The 19,516-nt window shown below is 40.8% G+C and overlaps 2 protein-coding genes across 13 annotated transcripts in view; one reads left to right on the top strand and one right to left on the bottom strand.

The window, feature by feature from the left end:
• RALGPS2 (Ral GEF with PH domain and SH3 binding motif 2) overlaps nt 1–19,516 on the bottom strand; it is a 338,606-nt gene that overhangs the window by 233,153 nt on the left and 85,937 nt on the right. The gene's annotated exons all lie outside the window — the stretch shown is intronic.
• LOC140844461 (uncharacterized) overlaps nt 1–19,516 on the top strand; it is a 59,486-nt gene that overhangs the window by 39,521 nt on the left and 449 nt on the right. For 6 of the 12 annotated variants that reach the window (XR_012122811.1, XR_012122808.1, XR_012122812.1 and 3 more), the window contains one exon: nt 3,326–4,640. Coding sequence is in view for 2 of the 12 variants with exons in the window: in XM_073216819.1 (XP_073072920.1) it covers nt 3,006–3,039; nt 3,326–3,428 (137 nt within the window). In the remaining 10 variants the exon portion in view is untranslated. Of the gene's footprint in view, nt 1–3,005; nt 3,040–3,325; nt 4,641–19,516 lie in introns of those variants that run through there. The other 6 variants (XR_012122810.1, XR_012122806.1, XR_012122804.1 and 3 more) reach the window with 3 other exon arrangements.

Below are 19,516 nucleotides of genomic sequence, written 5' to 3'. Positions count from 1 at the left end.
CCAGCTCCGCCACATTTGCCTGCTCACCCCTCACTCACCATCATCTCGCTTTCTATTCTTCAGGCTGCCCTTCTGGTATTTTTTCTTGTTGCCACCTCTCTTGACTCCCTTGTGAGGAGCTTGGCTCTTGCCCCTCCTCATGCTACGGCTCTTTGTTTTGCGGCTGGTCGACATTGTAGCTTCTACCAAAATGAGGGGCTTTGCAGTGCCCAGAGGCCCTGAGTCTGGGGTATTTAGGGCCTTGGCCATTGTGACTGTGCAGGGGCGTGGCCTAGCAGCTGGGTGGTCCCACTGTGATGTCACTAGCTTTTTTTTTTCTTTTTGGTATCCTTGATCTACAATTACATGAGGAACATTATGTTTACTAGACTCCCCCCTTCACCAAGTCCCCCCCACAAACCCCATTACAGTCACTGTCCATCAGCATAGTAAGATGCAGTAGAATCACTACTTGTCTTCTCTGTGTTGTACAGCCCTCCCCGTGCCCCCACACACATTATACATGCTAATCATAATGCCCCCTTTCTTCCCCCCAACCCCCCTTATCCCTTCCTTCCCACCCATCCTTCCTAGTCCCTTTCCCTTTGGTAACTGTTAGTCCATTCATGGGTTCTGTGAGTCTGCTGCTGTTTTGCTCCTTTGGTTTTTTTCTTTGTTGTTATACTCCACATATGAGTGAAATCATTTGGTACTTGTCTTTCTCTGCCTGGCTTATTTCACTGAGCATAATACCCTCTAGCTCCATCCATGTTGTTGCAAATGGCAGGATTTGTTTTCTTCTTATGGTTGAGTAATATTCCATTGTGTATATGTACCACATCTTCTTTATCCATTCATCTACTGATGGACACTTAGGTTGCTTCCATTTCTTGGCTATTGTAAATAGTGCTGTGATAAACATAGGGGTGCATATGTCTTTTTGAAACTGGGCTCCTGCATTCTTAGGATAAATTCCTAGGAGTGGAATTTCTGGGTCAAATGGTTATTTCTATTTTGAGTTTTTTGAGAAACCTCCATACTGCTTTCCACAATGGTTGAACTAGTTTACATTCCCACCAGCAGTGTAGGAGGGTTCCCCTTTCTCCACAACCTCGCCAACATTTGTTGTTGTTTGTCTTTTGGATGGTGGCAATCCTTACTGGTGTGAGGTGATTTCTCACTGTGGTTTTAATTTGCATTTCTCTGATAACTAGCGATGTGGAGCATCTTTTCATGTGTCTGTTGGCCATCTGAATTTTGTCTTTGGAGAACTGTCTGTTCAACTCCTCTGCCTATTTTTTAATTGGATTATTTGCTTTTTGTTTGTTGAGGTGTGTGAGCTCTTTCTGTATTTTGGATGTTAACCCTTTATCGGATCTGTCATTTATGAATATATTCTCCCATACTGTAGGATGCCTTTTTGTTCTATTGGTGGTGTCCTTTGCTATACAGAAGCTTTTCAACTTGACATAGTCCCACTTGTTCATTTTTGCTTTTTTTCCCCCTTGCCCGAGGAGATATGTTCATGAAGAAGTTGCTCATGTTTATGTCCAAGAGATTTTTGCCTATGTTTTTTTCTAAGAGTTTTATGGTTTCATGACTTACATTCAGGTCTTTGATTCATTTTGAATTTACTTTTGTGTATGGGGTTAGACGCAAATAATGTTTTCATCCCTGTTTTACAAATTGAAGATGAACTTCCTCAAGGTCATACAATTAATGTTAGATTGTAGTCTTGAAATTCAGATTTTCCTGCTCTGATCTCACATTCTCTGAAAAATTCCTATTTCTTACAACCCATATGCACAGGATTATCTATCTAATGAAATTTATCTATTTACCTATACCTTCAGAGGCACTGATCAGTAACTTATAACAATTCAGCAGTTATTTATTGGGGTCCCTGCTGTGGTAACTGCAACAATATAATAGTCTCTATACATATGGGAGTATAAGTATATTTTTGAGTGGGACTGTATTACTGAATAAGCCATATAGTAGTAACCTATGTGTATTATTTAGGTTGCTGCTTTAAATGCTATCCTTATTCTTCAAGTTCTTTGCTAAATTAGTTTGCCTAGACAAAAATTGTCAATGATATGCTGCTAACATTGATCAAGGTTATGTTCTGGAATAATCTGTGTATAGCCACTGTGCTTAATGACACTTTTTATCAAGAAATGAGTTGGAAAGCAAGCCTTCAGCTTGTTAGGAGTGAGGGGCCAAGCTGATGATTCCATTCTTCTAAGAGTGTGATACTCCATTAGTAGTTCTCATCCTGACTCCCTTTGCACACTTTCTGCCCACTTCCATGACAGTTTTAGCTCAAACCCAGCATTTTTAGTGCAACTCAGTATCAAAATATATAATTAAACTAAATTTATTAATGATATTCTAACTGAAATGTATAGAGTAAAATATAGTTATTAAAAATACAGGCTCAGAGTTTGATACAATTAACCTTACTTCTAGTCTTTCAACAAAAGCATGCTTTTCCTCGAATCCTGAAAAATGTGTCTGAGTCTTAGAAATAATAGTATTAAAATAAAGAACGGGTTCTTGTTCCTGTAATTCAGAAATGAAAAGAAAAAAGAGAATAAAGGACAGAGAGAAAATTACTTAGCTGAGAACCAAATCATTTGCTTCTAGAAGAGTTCAGTGATTTTCTAATCTATATAGATAGATGTAGATACTGTCTTAAGTCAAATGAGATAAACATTCAGAAGCACATGCAAAGTAGGTATAAAAGGATCATACAAAGTAGATGTCCAATATCTGTTAGTTGCACCTTCATTTAATCTACTTTGCACAGATGGCAGAAAATTTGGGAATGATGGCATGTATGTCTACCTTCTACAAAATCTCTTTTGTTATTACTCTCCTAAACTTCTATTAGCTCATTAACTTAAATGTTAAATTCAATGGAATAATTTTTAATTGAGCACCAAATATATTCCTAGCATTTTTATTTTTGAAGCCTACTAATTAGCATCCCTAAATAAGTCTCTTTTCCTTTCAAACCTCAGAGAAGAGGCAGAGTTGTGGTGGAGGCTCTTTGAGGTAAGTATCTAGTCATCAAGGGCACAATGTATTTAAATTTGTGTCAGAGTCACAACTTGTACGAAAGTGTTCCAATATTTAAAAAGCTAACTAGATAGTTTGAGGGGCAAAGAAAAATAGCTTTGATCTGTAATTGATTTTACCAGGAGCCATTTGCATGTTCTGCTTTGCAGAGTCTGTACATTTATCTGCCGAGCACGAAGCATTTGTGAACTCTAAAGCAGAAAACTCCCCAGCATAGACGATTAATGTAGTTCCATCTTCCCTTGTTCATTTTATCTTACAGAACTTCCCTGAGCTGTGATTCGTGCTTTTATGCTTTTAAGACTTCATTGCTGGCAAGAATGGACTTTTCACTGCTGGAAGAGGAAGATCTGAGGAACAGATGAGAATGCAATGCTCTCCAAGGGGTCAGTTTCTAACTTGCCTGTCGCCACCATGCACAAGTGCTCAGCTGAACATGGCTGACCAGGGATACCAGCAGAAAAATGCAAATTAATGATTTTTTTCCTGCCTTCCCTGTGGAAAATGTGGAAAACAAAACTATTCTATCATTAATTTTAGAGTTTTAGGACTCTACTCTTTGAATCTCTGATGGGAGTGAGAGTGGGGGTGTATGGGGGGTGGAAGCATGCTGGGAAGGTTATAAACCAAAAGGGGCTGCTATTCTTCCTCCCTCCCAACGCCACTGAGGAACTACAAACTTAGAAACCTGGGTCAAAGGACTTTGAAACTGACTAATGCTCCATCACTTCTGGCGATGAGGAACTGGTCTGAACTGATTCCTCAGTGGAGCAGGACTACTGAGGTTATTTAAAATACAACAGCAATCCAAGACTACTTAGGTCAGATGATTTTTTTAAATATACGTTTTCTGAGTGGCAAAATATACATAATAAAATATATCTAAAATGAACTGTTTTAACCATTTGTAGGTATACAAGCCAATGGCATTAACTACATGTGTGAACAAGTTCATTCATTCATTCAACAAATCTTAACTGAATGCATACTATGGGCAGGCACCACTGTGGCCAAAACAAAGATCTAGCATATTCTAGTACATTCTAGCACAGAGAGGCAGAAAACATAACAAATAGATAGGCTATCTGGCATGTTAGACTGTGATAAAGCCTAGAGCTAGATTTGAGGTCCAAGTGTTCCCAGTATCCTCAAGCTTCTGTGTCCTTTAAAGACCTCAAAGACCTTTGCTCATCTACCTCTTTCCCACAAAGCCCTGCCTTTGAGGGGAAGTGATTTTGGAGAATACATTGGTTACCTGATTGGGTAACTAGTGAAGAAGATGTGTTCATGTGAACCGATCATTTACTAAATATACAACAAACTCTGGTGGCAGTTGGGGCTGTCAATAAAAAAGGGTAAAGGTCTTTGCTACAAATAAATAGTGTGTTTTTCCCAACAAAACAGTCTTGGTTTTGAGAGTAAATGTCAAGGCACAGAATTCAAACAGAAAGACATTCTTTCTTCACCAGTAATGGGATGTTTTTTTTTTAAAGAGGGGGTTGTCTAGAAATACTTGTATTTCAAAAATTCTTTCTTCTCAAACACTTGAAGTGGCCAAGGAGGGAGGGAATGTAAAATAACGTGGCTTACTGCCCTCTGCGATGATGATAGAAAGGGGCTCTTAAAATGCTTTCTTTTGTTGAGTGCAAAGATGTTATCAGGTGCTTCCTATAAAATGTTTAGCTTCTGCTTAGGCTCTTTCAAGTTGCAAGGAGTGTTCATATTGTAATAGACATTTATTTTAAGAATATATGGGGAGGCAGAAGGGACTAGTGGTTACCAAAGGGGAGGGGGGCGTGGGAACGTGGGTGAGGAGGGAGGGAGAATGGTATGGAGGAGTATTATGTTTAGTACACATGGTGTGGGGGGATCACAGGGAAGACAGTGTAGCACAGAGAAGGCAAATAGTGAATCTGTGGCATCTTACTACACTGATGGACAGTGGCTGCAATGGAGTATGGGGGGATTTGATAATATAGGTTAATGTAGTAACCACAATGTTTTTCATGTGAAACATTCATAAGAGTGTATATCAATCATACCTTAATAAAAAAAAAAGAGTATATGGGGAGGAAACTACTAGGTACATGATTGTGAACCTGGACCACATCTTGACCATGAATAAAAGTAACATACCACAGAGGGACAAAGGGACACTGTGCCTCCAAGGGCAATACTCCAAAAGGATTCAATATTACTAATGCAGAATTCCAGCCCAAAAAGCCTAACCTTGGGAAATATTGGGTAAAATCACATTCAGGGATGTACTATGATATAACTGGACTGATTTCATTAAAAATGGCAATGAATGACAAAGAAGAGCTAAGGAGCTGTCATGGAGCAAAGGAGAATAACGGGTATGGTTACCAACCATCCCCATTTGCTTGGGACTGACTGGGTTCCCAGGATGCAGGACTTCTAGTGCTAAAACTGGAAGAATCCAACCAGATGAGAGAATGTGTTGGTCACCCTCATAAGGAGACTTAATAATTAAAGGCAATATATGAACTGTGTGATCCTAGACTAGATCCTCAACAGGAGGTGGAAAATGTTAAAATGACATTATTGGGACAATTCATAGAATTTGAGCATGGGCTTTTAAAAATTGTGATAAAATGTACCATTTTAACTATTCTTAGATGTATAGTCCAATGCCATTAAACACAGTCATGATGTTGTACAACCATCACCACCATCCATCTCCAAACTTTTATCTTACCAAACAGAAACTCCGTACCCATTAAACAAGAGCCCCCATTATCCCTTCCCCCAGCCTCTGGTAACCTCTGTTCTACATTCTGTCTCTGTGAATTTGCCTATTCTAGGCCCCTCATAAAAGTGGAATCAGGGAGCATTTGTCCTTTCATGATTGGCTTATTTCATTTAACATAATATTCTCAAGGTTTGTCCACATTGCAGCATAACTCAGAACCTATTCCTTTCGAAGGCTGAAAAATATTCCAATGTATGCATATATCATATTTTGTGCATTCATCTACTGATGGGCATTTGGGTTGTTCCTACCTTTTGGCTATTGTGAATAAGGCTACTATGAGCATTGGTGTAGAAACATGGACTTTTAGATTAAATTAAAGTATTACATTAGCATAAAATTTCCTGAATTTGATACTTGTGGTTGTGCAAGAAAATATCCTGTTCTAAGGCAGTGCACACTAAAATATTAAGAGGCAAAGGGGTATGGGATGATATGCTTCAGAAAGAAGTAAAAGAGACAAAGGAAATGTGACTAAGTGTTAAAAACTGATGAATCTGGGTAAAGAGTATGTGATTTCTCTATATTATTATTGCAACTTTTCTATAACTGAAGATTTTTAAAAATACACAGGAAACTAAGGAAGAGAAAATTTCATCAATGACAACTGGGTCTCATGGAGAAAGAGGCATCTCCAAAAAGTGCCTTCACTGCGCCTGACATGTAATAAGGGGAATAGGAGGTAACAGGATTCATCACAGCTTAATTGGGTATCTTGTCCCCGTGAGCAGAAGTTGGTCACTGTGCCCTTTTCTAGTTCTCTGCTGTTTTGGTTTCTCAACTACTCTGCTTCTTCCTCAACTGTCCCTGATCCTACCAGCTAATTTCTCCATCCTGTCCTCTCTTCCTCTTGTCTGCAGCTTGCTCATAGCTTCTGTTTCCTCGCAGCTTCTATTTCCTCTTCTCGGGGTGTGTGTTGACTGCTCCGGTCATATTTCTGTGGTCCCAGCAGCTGTGAGGTGGGGGGTGTTCATGTGGTACAGGGCATGACAGTCGTTACACAGAAAAGGCTGCAGTCATGACATGTAAGCACACTGCTTGGCCAGGCCAGTCCAGCTTAAAAGACTACACGTGGAATCATCAGTGTGGTACAGGGAGTTGGTATTGGGAGTGCAGTGGGAAGAAAAAGCTAACCATGAAATCTCACCCCAGTCTTTATGATTCATACTTGATTTGTTGTAGAAATGTGTGAAAAAAAAAACTATGTATGAAAGTTCAAGAGAATTGGAAAAGACAAGATGTCATTTTAGTCTCAGAGAAAATTAAGTTTGAGTATCAGAAAACCAACCAAACTTCTTTCCTTCTTTCTACAAAAATTCTTTACATAAAAGGCATCACAGTGGATTCTGTGGGGAATCTAAACTGTGTAAGGTGCGGTCCCTGCCGCAAGCTTACAATCTAGGACAATGCATTTTTAAAGTAAAAGTTGCAACCCATTACTGTGCATCTGACCTGCATTTTTAAAAAATGGAATAAAAGGGAAAATTATTTGAGTCCATCACACTGGGTAATGGTAAATACTGTTCAATGAATTTTTACATATGTGTATATGTATACACAGGATTGTGATATAAAGTGCATTTCTACTGTGGGTTATAGAAAAACTGTCCGCAAACCATTGATCTAGTAGAATGTAAACCTACAGCTTTGGTGGTCACCCGTGTACTGATACATCTCTCCAGCCTAGAATTTGTTCCTGAGCTCTGGACAGGGCTGTCCAACTGCCAGCTGGACATTTCAAAGTCAACGTCTCCAAAATGTGCCCTTTCCCTCCATTGCCTGTGGAGTAATGACATTAGTATCCACCTGGTGAGTCAAGCTGGAAGCCTCGGAGTCTTCTCAGGCGTCTCGTCCTCCACTCCTTCTTCACATCCAGTTGGCCAGTCGGCCTCCTCCCCTCCCTCCTCACTGGCGCCCTTGATTTAGTCCCTGTGTAATTTCTCACTGGTTTCCTGCCATACCTTCCTAAGTAGTCTCCCTGCCTCCAGTCCTATTTTCTGATTCCTCCCCCACAAGTCCTTGTATCACACTGCCTCCCAGATGATCTCCCAAAATTCTAATATATTTTGGGCCCTGGTTGAAAGCCCTCCAATGGTTTCCCATTGCTTTCAGATTAATGTCCAGCGTGAGATCTAAAGCCTTTCTTGACCTGCCCTCATTGCCTTCTTCAGCCTCGGTTACCGATCCTCTGAGCTTCACCTCAGACACCTCGTCAGGACTTCCAAACAGCTCAGGCACCTTCAGCTTCACTGACTTTCACTCTTGCCTCCAATTACTTCCTTTGTCCCTTCACCTGTGCCTAAATCCTACCCCTCTTCCTGACCACCTCATTCTCTAGGTGGGGCTTCCCTGTTACTACAGGGTTGGTCAGTGCTATTGGAGTTGCACATATTTTGGGCTAGCTGACAGGAAGGACTCTGTTCTGTCCATCTCTGTAAGACAAGCAACTGGCCCAAAGCCCAACATGCTCTGCAGTGACCTAACATTTGTTGACAGAATGAGGATGAAATCTCTCACTGCCCTACTCATTGATTGTAATGATAGTATGGTGATAACATTAAATAATTCTCACAAATACTGTAATTTGCAAAAGTAATTAGAACCAGAGGATTACTGATTGGCCAGACGTGCTTTGTTTAATTTGACTCAACCATTCCCTTTTCCATCTCTCCATTCTTTGTCAGGTTCCTATAACATAAGACTAAGAGCACGTGGCCATCTGTATGTGGGAAACATCCAGGAATTCTCCCACCAACAGATTCCCTGTTTTCTTAACAAAAAAAAAAGAAAAGAGAAAAAGACTAGAAAAGAGGGCAGGAAGGCAATGTGGATCATATTTATTTTATTTTAGACTCTTTGTTGTTCTTACTGTCCATCTGTATTGCTGCTTAGGCCTTAGGAAGGTATGCCAAATCCTTATGTTGCTTACTTTGGAAGTGAGCCTGTTTGGAAGCAGGGGCCTGGCCCACAGTGACTTTGGAGGAAACTTCCAGTCCAGATTCGATAATGCATGGACCTAAAGCCATCATATGAGTACATTTACTCCCGTAGAACCATCTTGATTTTCTCGCGTTGTAGGCCCTGGGGATATGGTGACCAAGAAGATGTGGCTCCTGCTTGGAGGAGGAAGGGAAAACTTTTCTTTGTTCCCGTGCCTAGTTCTTTGCTGTCCTGGACTTTTGTGTTCTCAGGCTTTGCTCTACATTAGTGAGATCTAGCCATTTCTATGTCACTCAGCAGATTTGTTTCAAACAGCTCTAGCTCGAAGGGACTGGCAGAGCTATTAATGCCAAGGGTCCCAGCCCAGAAACAGGACCTCCCAGAGGTCCTTATCTGAATGACATACATTCCTTATCTGAAATAAACAGACTGTGGAGGCCCAATGTTCTTTGGGCTTTACTTTTTAAATATGCAACATAGGGTGATGACCACCTTCACACATGAGGATCCACTGAATGAAACTACGTGAAGTACCCGGCAGAGAGACTGGTACCCAGTGATATAGCACCCACTAGATGTCATTCATCCTCCTGGTGCATCAACAAACAGAGGAACACTGAGGCCAAACCAGGAAGAGGGTGGCACAAGCCCGGGGTTCCCACCACCTATGGTGATGCTCTGGGGTCTGACACAGTAGAGGCAGAGTGGAGATATTTTTTTCAATTCCAATAAATGGCCCAGTTACAGGCTTGCAAATAAATGCTGAAGCATTGCTTAAGGTGTTGCTCTGGTGCCACATAATGTGCCTTTCTTGTCTTTGAGGGGAGGTGCAAGTCAGGGAATTTTATAACAGGCTTTGCCATCTATTTAGTTAGGGAATTATAACAGGCTTTGCCATCTAATTAGTCACTTGATCTTAATAGAAAAACGACTGGGTCCTTTGGGTTTTGCTACATCTAGGTCATTTCCAGCTTTTTCTCACAGTAAATCAATTCCCCACCACTATTACAAGTAGCAACATCTGGAATAGATATGATTTCTCAAAAGGTCAGTGTGTGTATCTTTAGAGCAAGGCTACAATGTTACTTTGAATCCCAACAATGTTTTAAAGACAGCTGCTACAGCAAAACTAGAGAAGGATTCACTTGAAATTCCATTGGGTACTTTTTTGGTCATTAAAAACCTGACATGTTCCCAACAATATCTCCCATGTCTTTTCAGAAATATGCTCATTTCCAGGCCTTCACACAAGATCTGATACTTCCTGGATTCTATAACAACAATTAATTACTCCCTGACCACTGAATAACATGAGGTCCTCCTGTCTGGGCCCATTCTCGGATTCTGCCATGACCTCTCTGTTTCTGAGACATATTCCAAGAGCAAAGGGGCTTCCTCCTGGGTTTTTTACACAAGCTGTGGGGGAAATAGAGCTGTAGAACCCTTTATCTTTTCCCAAGGCTTCGTCTCTTCTTTTACTTGTGGAAGAACTCTCCTTTATTTCCTGTTTGAATCATTACACGATGCACACTTGTTGCTGACACCTTGCCACCCCCCTTGAAGAAGTCAAGTCCCCAACAACAGCTCCTCTATGTGACTCATCTAACATACGCTCTGGGCTGACCCTTTCCTACCTATTTGACTTCAGTGTCTTTTTGTATCTGTCATTTACTCTGTCATTTGCAGAGAGAGTTTCTTCTTTTATTGCTCCACAGATACCGTGGCTGTGTTTGGGCTCTGTTTGTGTTATTTCCCCACCCACTAAGCCCCTTATTCTTTTTTTCACCTGTTCAAATCCTTCCAGCCTGTCAAGGTCCAAATAGAACCACTTTTTTTTCAGTGAGCTAATTCTCATTATCCTTCTAGTTCCCCAAACTTCTTTATTTCTAATAGTTGATAGTCATTCATCATGCATTCATTCCTGCAACAAATATTTACGAAAAACCTACTATGAGTTATCACCATGCTAGGACTCAGGTTACCATGGTGAAAAAGACAAAGTCTGGGCCCTCTTGGAGCTTTTATTCTGGTGTGAAGATAGATATCAAGCACATAAATAAGTCATGAAGCTTCTGATGAGACAAGTGTTATGAGGAAAAAATTAAAAGGCAGGGTAAGGGCTGAACTGTGATGGTGGGAGCGGAGGCTCTTTTCCATACAGTGATCAGGAGAGGCCTCTTTGAGGAGATATTTGATATTTGAGCAGAGACTTAAATTATAAGAAGAAATCTGTCATGGTCCAACTCAAAAGAAGAGTACTCCAGGTAAAGGGAACAGGAAGTCCTACAGGCAGGAATATTCTAGAAAGGTGAGGGGTGTTCTAGAGCAGCAAGAAGACCAATGTGGGGTGGGGTGTAGTAGGAGACGAGGATGGAAAGGATTACAAGGTAAGAAGCGAGGGCTTTGAGGGAGAGAAGAATCAAGGTATGACCTCTTAATGCTAAGTGTGAGTACCTGGGAAGCTTGGGAGAGAGTGAATGAAGATCTGTGTGGGTAAAAGCACTGCTGGATTTGGAAACAAGAGCTCACTTTTAGACATGGTAAGTTTGAGATCTCTTTAGGCATCCAAGTGTAGATGTTGAGTAGACAGTTGTATATATACAATTCTGAAACCAACAAGAGGTCTGGCTAGAGAAACAAAAAGCCAAGGGTCTTGATAAGATCATCTAGAAAGAGAGTATAGATTGAGAAGAGGCCAGGGCCCTAGGGCCCACCAGCATTAAAGATCTTGAAGGAGCAGACAGAGGAGACTCTGAACTTGTGGCCATTCAGGTTTCCCATACATCCAACACATCCATAGTGCTGTGTGGTGTACTAATATTTTCATGCGCACCAGACTTGCCATTACAAGCAGGGTCGCAAACTTCTTATGACCACTCATGTCTCTCCACAGAGTGGGGGTTAAGGTCCAAAGCATTTTATTGATGCCTACAGTCTTGGCACAGTCCTTGTTTACCATGTATTTCTTAGTGTTCCAAACTTTCTCATAGAGTAGAGTGAACACTGCCAGGCTTTGGGGGGAAGTGTAGCTACTTCCTTTCTCAAGGACTGGATCTGTGAGATAGTTAAGAATTTTCAGACTTATTTTACTGGCCATAAACTGATACACAGAGAGATTAACTAATTTATGGGCAGGCCAAACTGAGTCAAAAGCTAGAGTGGGGCCACACTGCAGTGTTCAGTAAAGTGTGGGATGAGGACTGCCAGTGCCACAGTCATGTGGAGTACTGGGTTTGAAAAAAATTGCTAACATTTATGGTGGTCTACTAAGTGCTTTACAGATAGTAACTCTTAATCCTCACAACTCCATGTGATAGGCAATACTGTCCCCATTTTACAGATGAGGAAACCTGGGATATGAGAGGGTTCCATAGGTAGGAACGTGGCAGATTAGTTTGGCTCTGGATTCCATGCTCTTGACCACAATTCTACACAGCCTACTGAATCTCTGGGAATGGGACACAGAAGTCTATATTTAGAAAAATCTCCGGGACATTTTTATGTATATGAAAGTTTGAGAACCCAAAGTTCATGGGATCTTGGGTTTGTTCTTCAATGCTCATGGACAGTTTAATATTTGCTCTACTAAATTGTTTACTTTTAATACCTCTAGGTATCCATGGTTAAGTTAATTTATTAGGGTCACATAGACTATTCTGAGTAGTATTTTGTTAAACACAAGTAATAGCTTGCTGCATAGTTTATCATTTCCAGAGAGGTAAAGCACATACTTGTACATTGAACCAGCTTGCGTTATCTAGTACGTCGACAATAATTACCTAATAATTTAAAGCCTCATGCCACAGACACTGACAAAGCCTATTCTCAACAAGAATAATGACTTTTTTCTGAATTGATGATCTGAAACATTTATCTACTCAGACCCATGAACGCTAATGAAATCAATCAATCATACATGGCCAGCACAATAGCACAATCCTGGCTGACAGAGATGGTAACACGGCCCGTCTCAACTCTGGACTCCTCAGCCTAGTAAAGATAAAGCCCTTTGAGGTATGGGAGGGCCCAAAGCCCTCAGAAAAGTCAATCTGTGGAGTGTTCCATGACCTTCATGGATGGTCTCAAGAGCTAATGGGGTGAAAGAAGAATGGAGTCTTTGAGGTATTAAAAAAAAGGAAATGAATCCAGCTTTTAAGTACAAAAAGAAACATAGGTCATAGGAAATGACATTCAGTAAACTCATTTCTGTTGACAAGAAATTGTGTTTTACTGTCACAGATCTCCACCCAGGATGACCCTAGAATTTGCATCTGTCTGCACAGCGAGACTAGTTCCACCTGTTTGCAGCTGTTTAACTATTAGTCATCAGTGAGAAGTTGCTTCTGCCCATTTCCCCAGAAGTTTATCCTATACACATTTCTTATTCCACAATAGAAAGCAACAAAGGCTACGCACTGTTATATGTGGTCAAAGGGGAAAAAAACAAAAGCCCCTTGGAACAGAAGTGAAGCCATGACACCAGGGAGAACTGAAATCTTTTATTTGAAAAGAAACAAACAAAAAAAGAAAACCATAAATGGGATGGAGGTTGGAGAAGAGGGAGGTGGTGGAAGGGCAGGAATTTAGATGAACATCTGAGCCTTATTTCTTGAGTGTGGGGCTGTCCAATTTAGAAAAAAAGAGAAAAAAAAGAAGAAAAGTACAAGATATTAAAATAATATCAGATAAACAATGAATACTTTTTTAGTCTGTCTGTACCATGTAATATCTGAGACATACCTATACTAAAAATTTTATTTGCTGTTTATCTGAAATGCAAATTGAGCTGAGGATCCTCTGTTTTTTTTGGCAACCCTACTTGAGTATTACCTTTTAATCTCAGTTTGAAAAAAACCCTTTTAGAAAACAGATGTCTTCAGGAAACTGGGTCATGGATTCAACAACATAAATACTTGTTAAATTATGCCATCCAGTGTGATGGGATTATATATTTATTTAATATAAATAAACTAGCAATTGTAATGACTGCAATGTTGCTATTTTGATTTGAAAGGCTATCTACTTTATCTTTTTGGTATGAGGAGGAATAAAGGAAAGAATGGAGAACACTGATTCCAAGAATTACTGGGCAAGAAGACATCCACCCACTCATTCATTTGCTCACTCTGCTTCTTTTTTATCTGTCCAAGGGCTTGCTGGTATATATGTTTCATTATATTTTATTTTACTGATTAAAATAATTACCATAAATGGACTTCTTGACTGGGTTTCTTAAATAATTCTGCATAGTAATATAAACTAAAGAGATAAAAGACCCAATCAAAGACAAAATAAAGCCCAGAAGAAGGAGCCAATTTGCCACTTCCTTGCAAATACCACTTACCACAATCTGTCCAATGCCAGCTTGTTCAGGATGTCAATAAACTAGCACAATATACAGACAGAAATGGTAGAGACTTACCAGTGGATGCCAAGATTCAGTGGGAGGAAAAAGGGAGACACAGCATGAAGAAGAAATAAAGTCTAAGCAAAAGAAGTCAAAATGTTCCAGACTCTGAGGCTGTGAGGTGGTAAGGCAAGAATGGGGGAAAGATAAGGGAAGAAGGTCTAACCTGTGCTTGGCAAGGAGAGGGGATTATGGCAGAGAAATGAGTGAGCAAGTGTGAGGATGGGAGTTTGTAGATTGACCAATATTTGAAAGGCTGTCAGATGAAAAGACGTTTATTTTGTCTGGCTCCAGAGAATGAAACCTAGGCCAATAAATAGACATTGCAGGAAAACAGATTTTTACACCTTTGGGCAAGAGCTTTCTACGGAGAGACGGGGCCATCACTGGAAATGTGAAGCTGAGGCTGCTGACTGGTAGCAGGCCTGGGGTAGAGAAGATTCCTGTCTTGTGTGAGGTGCAGGCCAGGACCCTTCCCAATTGTGATATATGTTTCAGCTCGCAGGGCCTGTGTCTTTTATTAATTGCTAGGTCCTTAGTGCCCAGAACAGTGCTTGACACACGTAGGGTCATGGGGGGGGTGCTTTGTGGAGGAGGGGGTGCTCTGCAGGCCTTGGTCTTGATGTGATGATAGGGAAAAGGAAATTAGCTTAAATAAACTCAACAGTGAGCGTCTCCATCTGGAGGAGGATGGGCTATAGTACAAATAGTTAACCCATGCTTCTCCAGTCCATACCAGGCTGGAGAGAAAAAAGAGAATAAAATAATAGTCAAAAGCACTCTTCCTAGCCTACGATATTTTCAGTCTCTTCGAATTTCTCCCCAGTGGTTCTAGGAGCCCCCAGTGAATGGCTCCCATGCCTTCTGAACTCATGGCTATAAGAGTGCATTTGAAACCTAACTGAGGAGGTGAAAAACTTATACCCTGAAAACTACAAGACACTCATGAGAGAAATTAAAGAAGATACCAATAAATGGAAATACATACCATGTTCATGGATAGGAAGAATTAATATTGTCAAAATGGCCATCCTGCCTAAAGCAATCTACAGTCAATGCAATCCCTATCAAAATACCAAGAGCCTTCTTCAATGAACTAGAATAAATAGTTGTAAAATTCATATGGAACCACAAAAGACCTCAAATAGCCAAAGCAATTCTGAGAAGGAAGAATAAAGCTGGGGCCATTATGCTCCCCGACTTCAAGCTCTACTGCAAAGCCGCAGTAATCAAGACAATTTAGTACTGGTACAAGAACAGATCCATAGACCAATGGAACAGACTAGAGAGCCCAGATATAAACCCACACATATATGGCCAATTAATATATGATAAAGGATCCATGGATATACAATGGGGAAATGAAACCCTCTTTCAACAACTAGTCTTGGCAAAACTGGACAGCTACATGTAAGAGAATGAAACGGGATTACTGTCTAACTCCATACACAAAAATAAACTCAAAATGGATAAAAGACCTGAATGTAAGTCATGAAACCATAAAACTCTCAGAAGAAAACATAGGCAAAAATCCCTTGAATATAAATATGAGCAACTTTTTCCTGAACACATCTCCTCAGACAAGGGAAACAAAAGCAAAAATGAACAAATAGGACTACATCAAACTAAAATGCTTCTGTACAGCAAAGGACACATCAGTAGGTCAAAAAGGCATCCTACAGTATGGGAGAATATATTCATAAACAACATATCTGATAAGGGGTTAACATCCAAAATATATAAAGAACTTACATGCTTCAATACCCAAAAAGCAAATAACCTGATTAAAAAATGTGCAGAGGATCTGAACAGACACTTCTCTAAAGAAGAATATCAGATGGCCAACAGGCACATGAAAAAGTGCTCCACATCGCTAATTATCAGGGAAATGAAAATTAAAAGCACAATGAGATATCACCTCACACCAGTTAGGATGGCCAACATCCAAAAGACAAACAACAACAAATGCTAGTGAGATGCAGAGAAAGGGGAACCCTCCTACATTGTTGGTGGGAATGTCAATTAGTTCAGCCATTGTAGAAAGCAATATGGATGTTCCTCAAAAAACTAAAAATAGAAATAGCATTTGACCTAGGAATTCCACTCCTAGGAATTACCCAAAAAAAATGAGGTCCCAGATTCAAAAAGACATATGCACCCCTATGTTTTTTACAGCACTATTTATAAATAGCCAAGATGTGGAAGCAACCTAAGTATCCATCAGTAGGTGAATGATAAAGAAGATGTGGTACATATACACAATGGATTATTATTCAGCTATTAGAAAACAAATTCTACCATTTGCAACAACATGGATGGAGCTAGAGGGTATTATGCTCAGTCAAACAAGTCGGTTGGAGAAAGACAAGTACCAAATGATTTCATTCATCTGTGGAGTATAACAACAAAGCAAAATTGAAGGAACAAAACAGCAGCAGACTCACAGACTCCAAGAAGGGACTAGTGGTTACCAAAGAGAAGGAGGTGAGGAGGGTGGCTGGGGAGGGAGGGAGAAGGGGATTAAGAGGCATTACGATTAACACACATAATGTAGGGCCTCACAGCGAAGGCAGTATAGCACAGAGAAGACAGGTAGTGACTCTATAGCATATAGCATCTTACTGTGCTGATGGACAGTGACTGCAATGGGGTGCGTGGGGGGGATTTGATAATATGGGTGAATGTAGTAACCACAATGTTGCTCATGTGGCACCTTCATAAGATTGTATATCAATGATACCTTAATAAAAAAAATAAATAACCAGTCATCATAAAGCTTAAACAAGTTCCCTATTTTCACTTTAAGCCACCCTGTCATGCCTCTGAGCTGCATATACCAATTTCAGGTTTGAAGTCTCCCAGTTCACGGACAGTTTGTCTCTTGCTTAATAAAATATTCACATAAAAAAAAGAGTTCATTTGATATTACTGTTTTTCTGTCCCCTGGTTTGCCATTTTCTCTCTTGCTTTCTCACACCGTGGTGATGCCTGTACATTTCTATCTGCTCGGATGAGGCCATGGTTGCATACCTCACTGAGGGCACCGAGGCTGCCCTGGGCCATGCCAGTGACACCGTCAGTGACATTGCGCTCAAAGGGGGCAGATGAAAACCTCGAGGGAGAGGCCACGGAGTGAGCTGGCAGCAGCCAGAGCAAGAGACCCCAACCAGGAAGCCACGAAGCCCCCACTGCAGGGACATGGGCCACAAGGTGTCCCAGGGGACACCCAGCAGGGCTGCTGCATTGCACAGTGGGAACAAACACAGGGTCTGGAGCCAGACCAACTGGCAGGCATTCCTTCACCACTCTGTCCGTTTCCCCCTTGTCAAGTGGGGACAATGATACTGCTTCTTATAAGGCTGCTGCAAAACGAAACGAGTGAGCACAGGCGGGACTCAGAGTGGTTCCGGCCCATGCAAGCACACAGCACGTATGTGAACACTGTTGTCCCTGGAGCTGTCACTGCGTTCTGAAGATGTCCATTTCCCCCTTGAGGGTCATCATCCCTATTTTCCTCATGTTGCATTGTACCTTACAATAAACTTCAACTCTTTAGATAAACTGAGAGGGTTTTTGCTCCTCACAACAAAAGGAACCTGATTATGACTACAGATTTGAATCCTCAGGGGAATATAATAACTCAAGTTGGAATTTTCACCACTCCCATTTGAGAAACAACCAACAGATAGCAAATGCCTACAGCTGTCAAATGCTGCCCTCAGAGCTATCTTCGTCTTAGGGACACAAGGTAATAATTTACTCAATGATGATGAAATATTTGAGTATCTGTTCACATCTTCAGCAGAAGAGATGAGCTAGTCCCAAATTTACAGACTATGGAAACAAATTGTTTTCTGGTCTGGAGTGTTATAGTTTATTCAGCCACTAGCAACACTTTTTTTTTAACTTTATATGAAACTGAAACAAATTTTTCTTCACCCTGAGTGGCTTCCACATTTTGGCTGACACCAGCCTTTTGTTACCTAAGTGGGCCTCAAAGAGTGGCCTTTAATTTCAAATGTCATGGGAGGAAATAACTTTTCACAATTATATTTTCAAAGTGTTTCAAAAGTATCTACAATACATCGAGGTAGAAATATCTGCTGGCTGATGGAAATCTAAACCTAGCATTCAAGAGAAAGAGATACACATATGTGTGTATATATATATATATATATGTATGTATGTATGTATATATGTATATGGGTAATAATTAAAGTTCTAGCATAATTCAAGCAAGTGGGAAGGGGGATTGTGTAAAGTAAAAAAAGCAAAGGACAAAAGTTACTTTTTAAGGCCTTTTACCAAAAATCCTCTGCCATCGGATTCACACCAGGGAAGTCTCTTGTTCCTGGGCCTCACCCTGGACCCACTGAACCTAAATGGTTGAGGCAGGAGTGCCCGGGAATCTGCATTTTAAAAAAAGCACCTGGGTGATACTTATGCAAACAGAAGTTTTTTTTTTGTAATTGAGATATAATTGACAGATAATGTTATATTAGTTTCAGGTGTACAACATAATGATTCAGTATCTGTATGTATTGCAAAATGATTGCCACATTAAGTCTAGCTAACATCCATCATGACCCATAGCTGCAGAATTTTTTTTCTCTCTTGCGCTAAGTTTTAAGATTTATTCTCTCAGCAACTTTCAAATATACAGTACAGTAGTATTACCTATAGTCATGTGACACCCCATGATTTACTTATTTTCTAACTGTAAGTTTGTAAAATCACCCCCTATCTCCTGTGCCCCCACTTCTGGCAAGCACCAATCTGTTCTCTGTATTTACGAGTTCAGGTTTTTGTTTGTTTGTTTGTTTTAGATTCCACATATAAGTGAAATCATGCAGTATTTGTCTTTCTCTGATTTATTTCACTTAGTATAATGCCTCAGAGTCCAACCAATGCCTCAGAGTCCACCCCATCAAGCAAGTTGGAGCTCCACAGAACCCAGGGGAGGGCATACTTACAGTATGCAGAGAAAAGGGCTCCCAAAAAGGAGGCACAACTGGGAGAAGGCTGTAGTGGATATGCCACAGGGGCTTCTTTCAGGGATTTCTTGCCAGTGGCTCCTTCCCTGGCTTGGTTACTGCAGTGTGTTGAAGCTAAAGAATCAGAGGCAGTGGGAGACTCAGAGGCTGTGTGAAGCAAAAGAACACGGCTCACTTAAGGCAGAAGCGGCAAATTGTCACTAGGGTGGCCTGTGTCCAAGCTGGCCTCTGTTCTGTCAGTCCAGGGCTCCCCTCTGGGTCCTCTGCCCACTGGGTAAGAAAGCCAAGTGCTGTGAAAGACTGGGGGGTCCCAACAAACCCGGGCCCCGGATCCCAGTG

This window comes from Manis javanica, chromosome 11 (genome assembly GCF_040802235.1).
Source record: "Manis javanica isolate MJ-LG chromosome 11, MJ_LKY, whole genome shotgun sequence".
Taxonomy (NCBI): Eukaryota; Metazoa; Chordata; class Mammalia; order Pholidota; family Manidae; genus Manis; species Manis javanica.
Note: the sequence above shows the minus strand (reverse complement) of the source record. Positions and strands in the feature narration are given on the sequence as shown.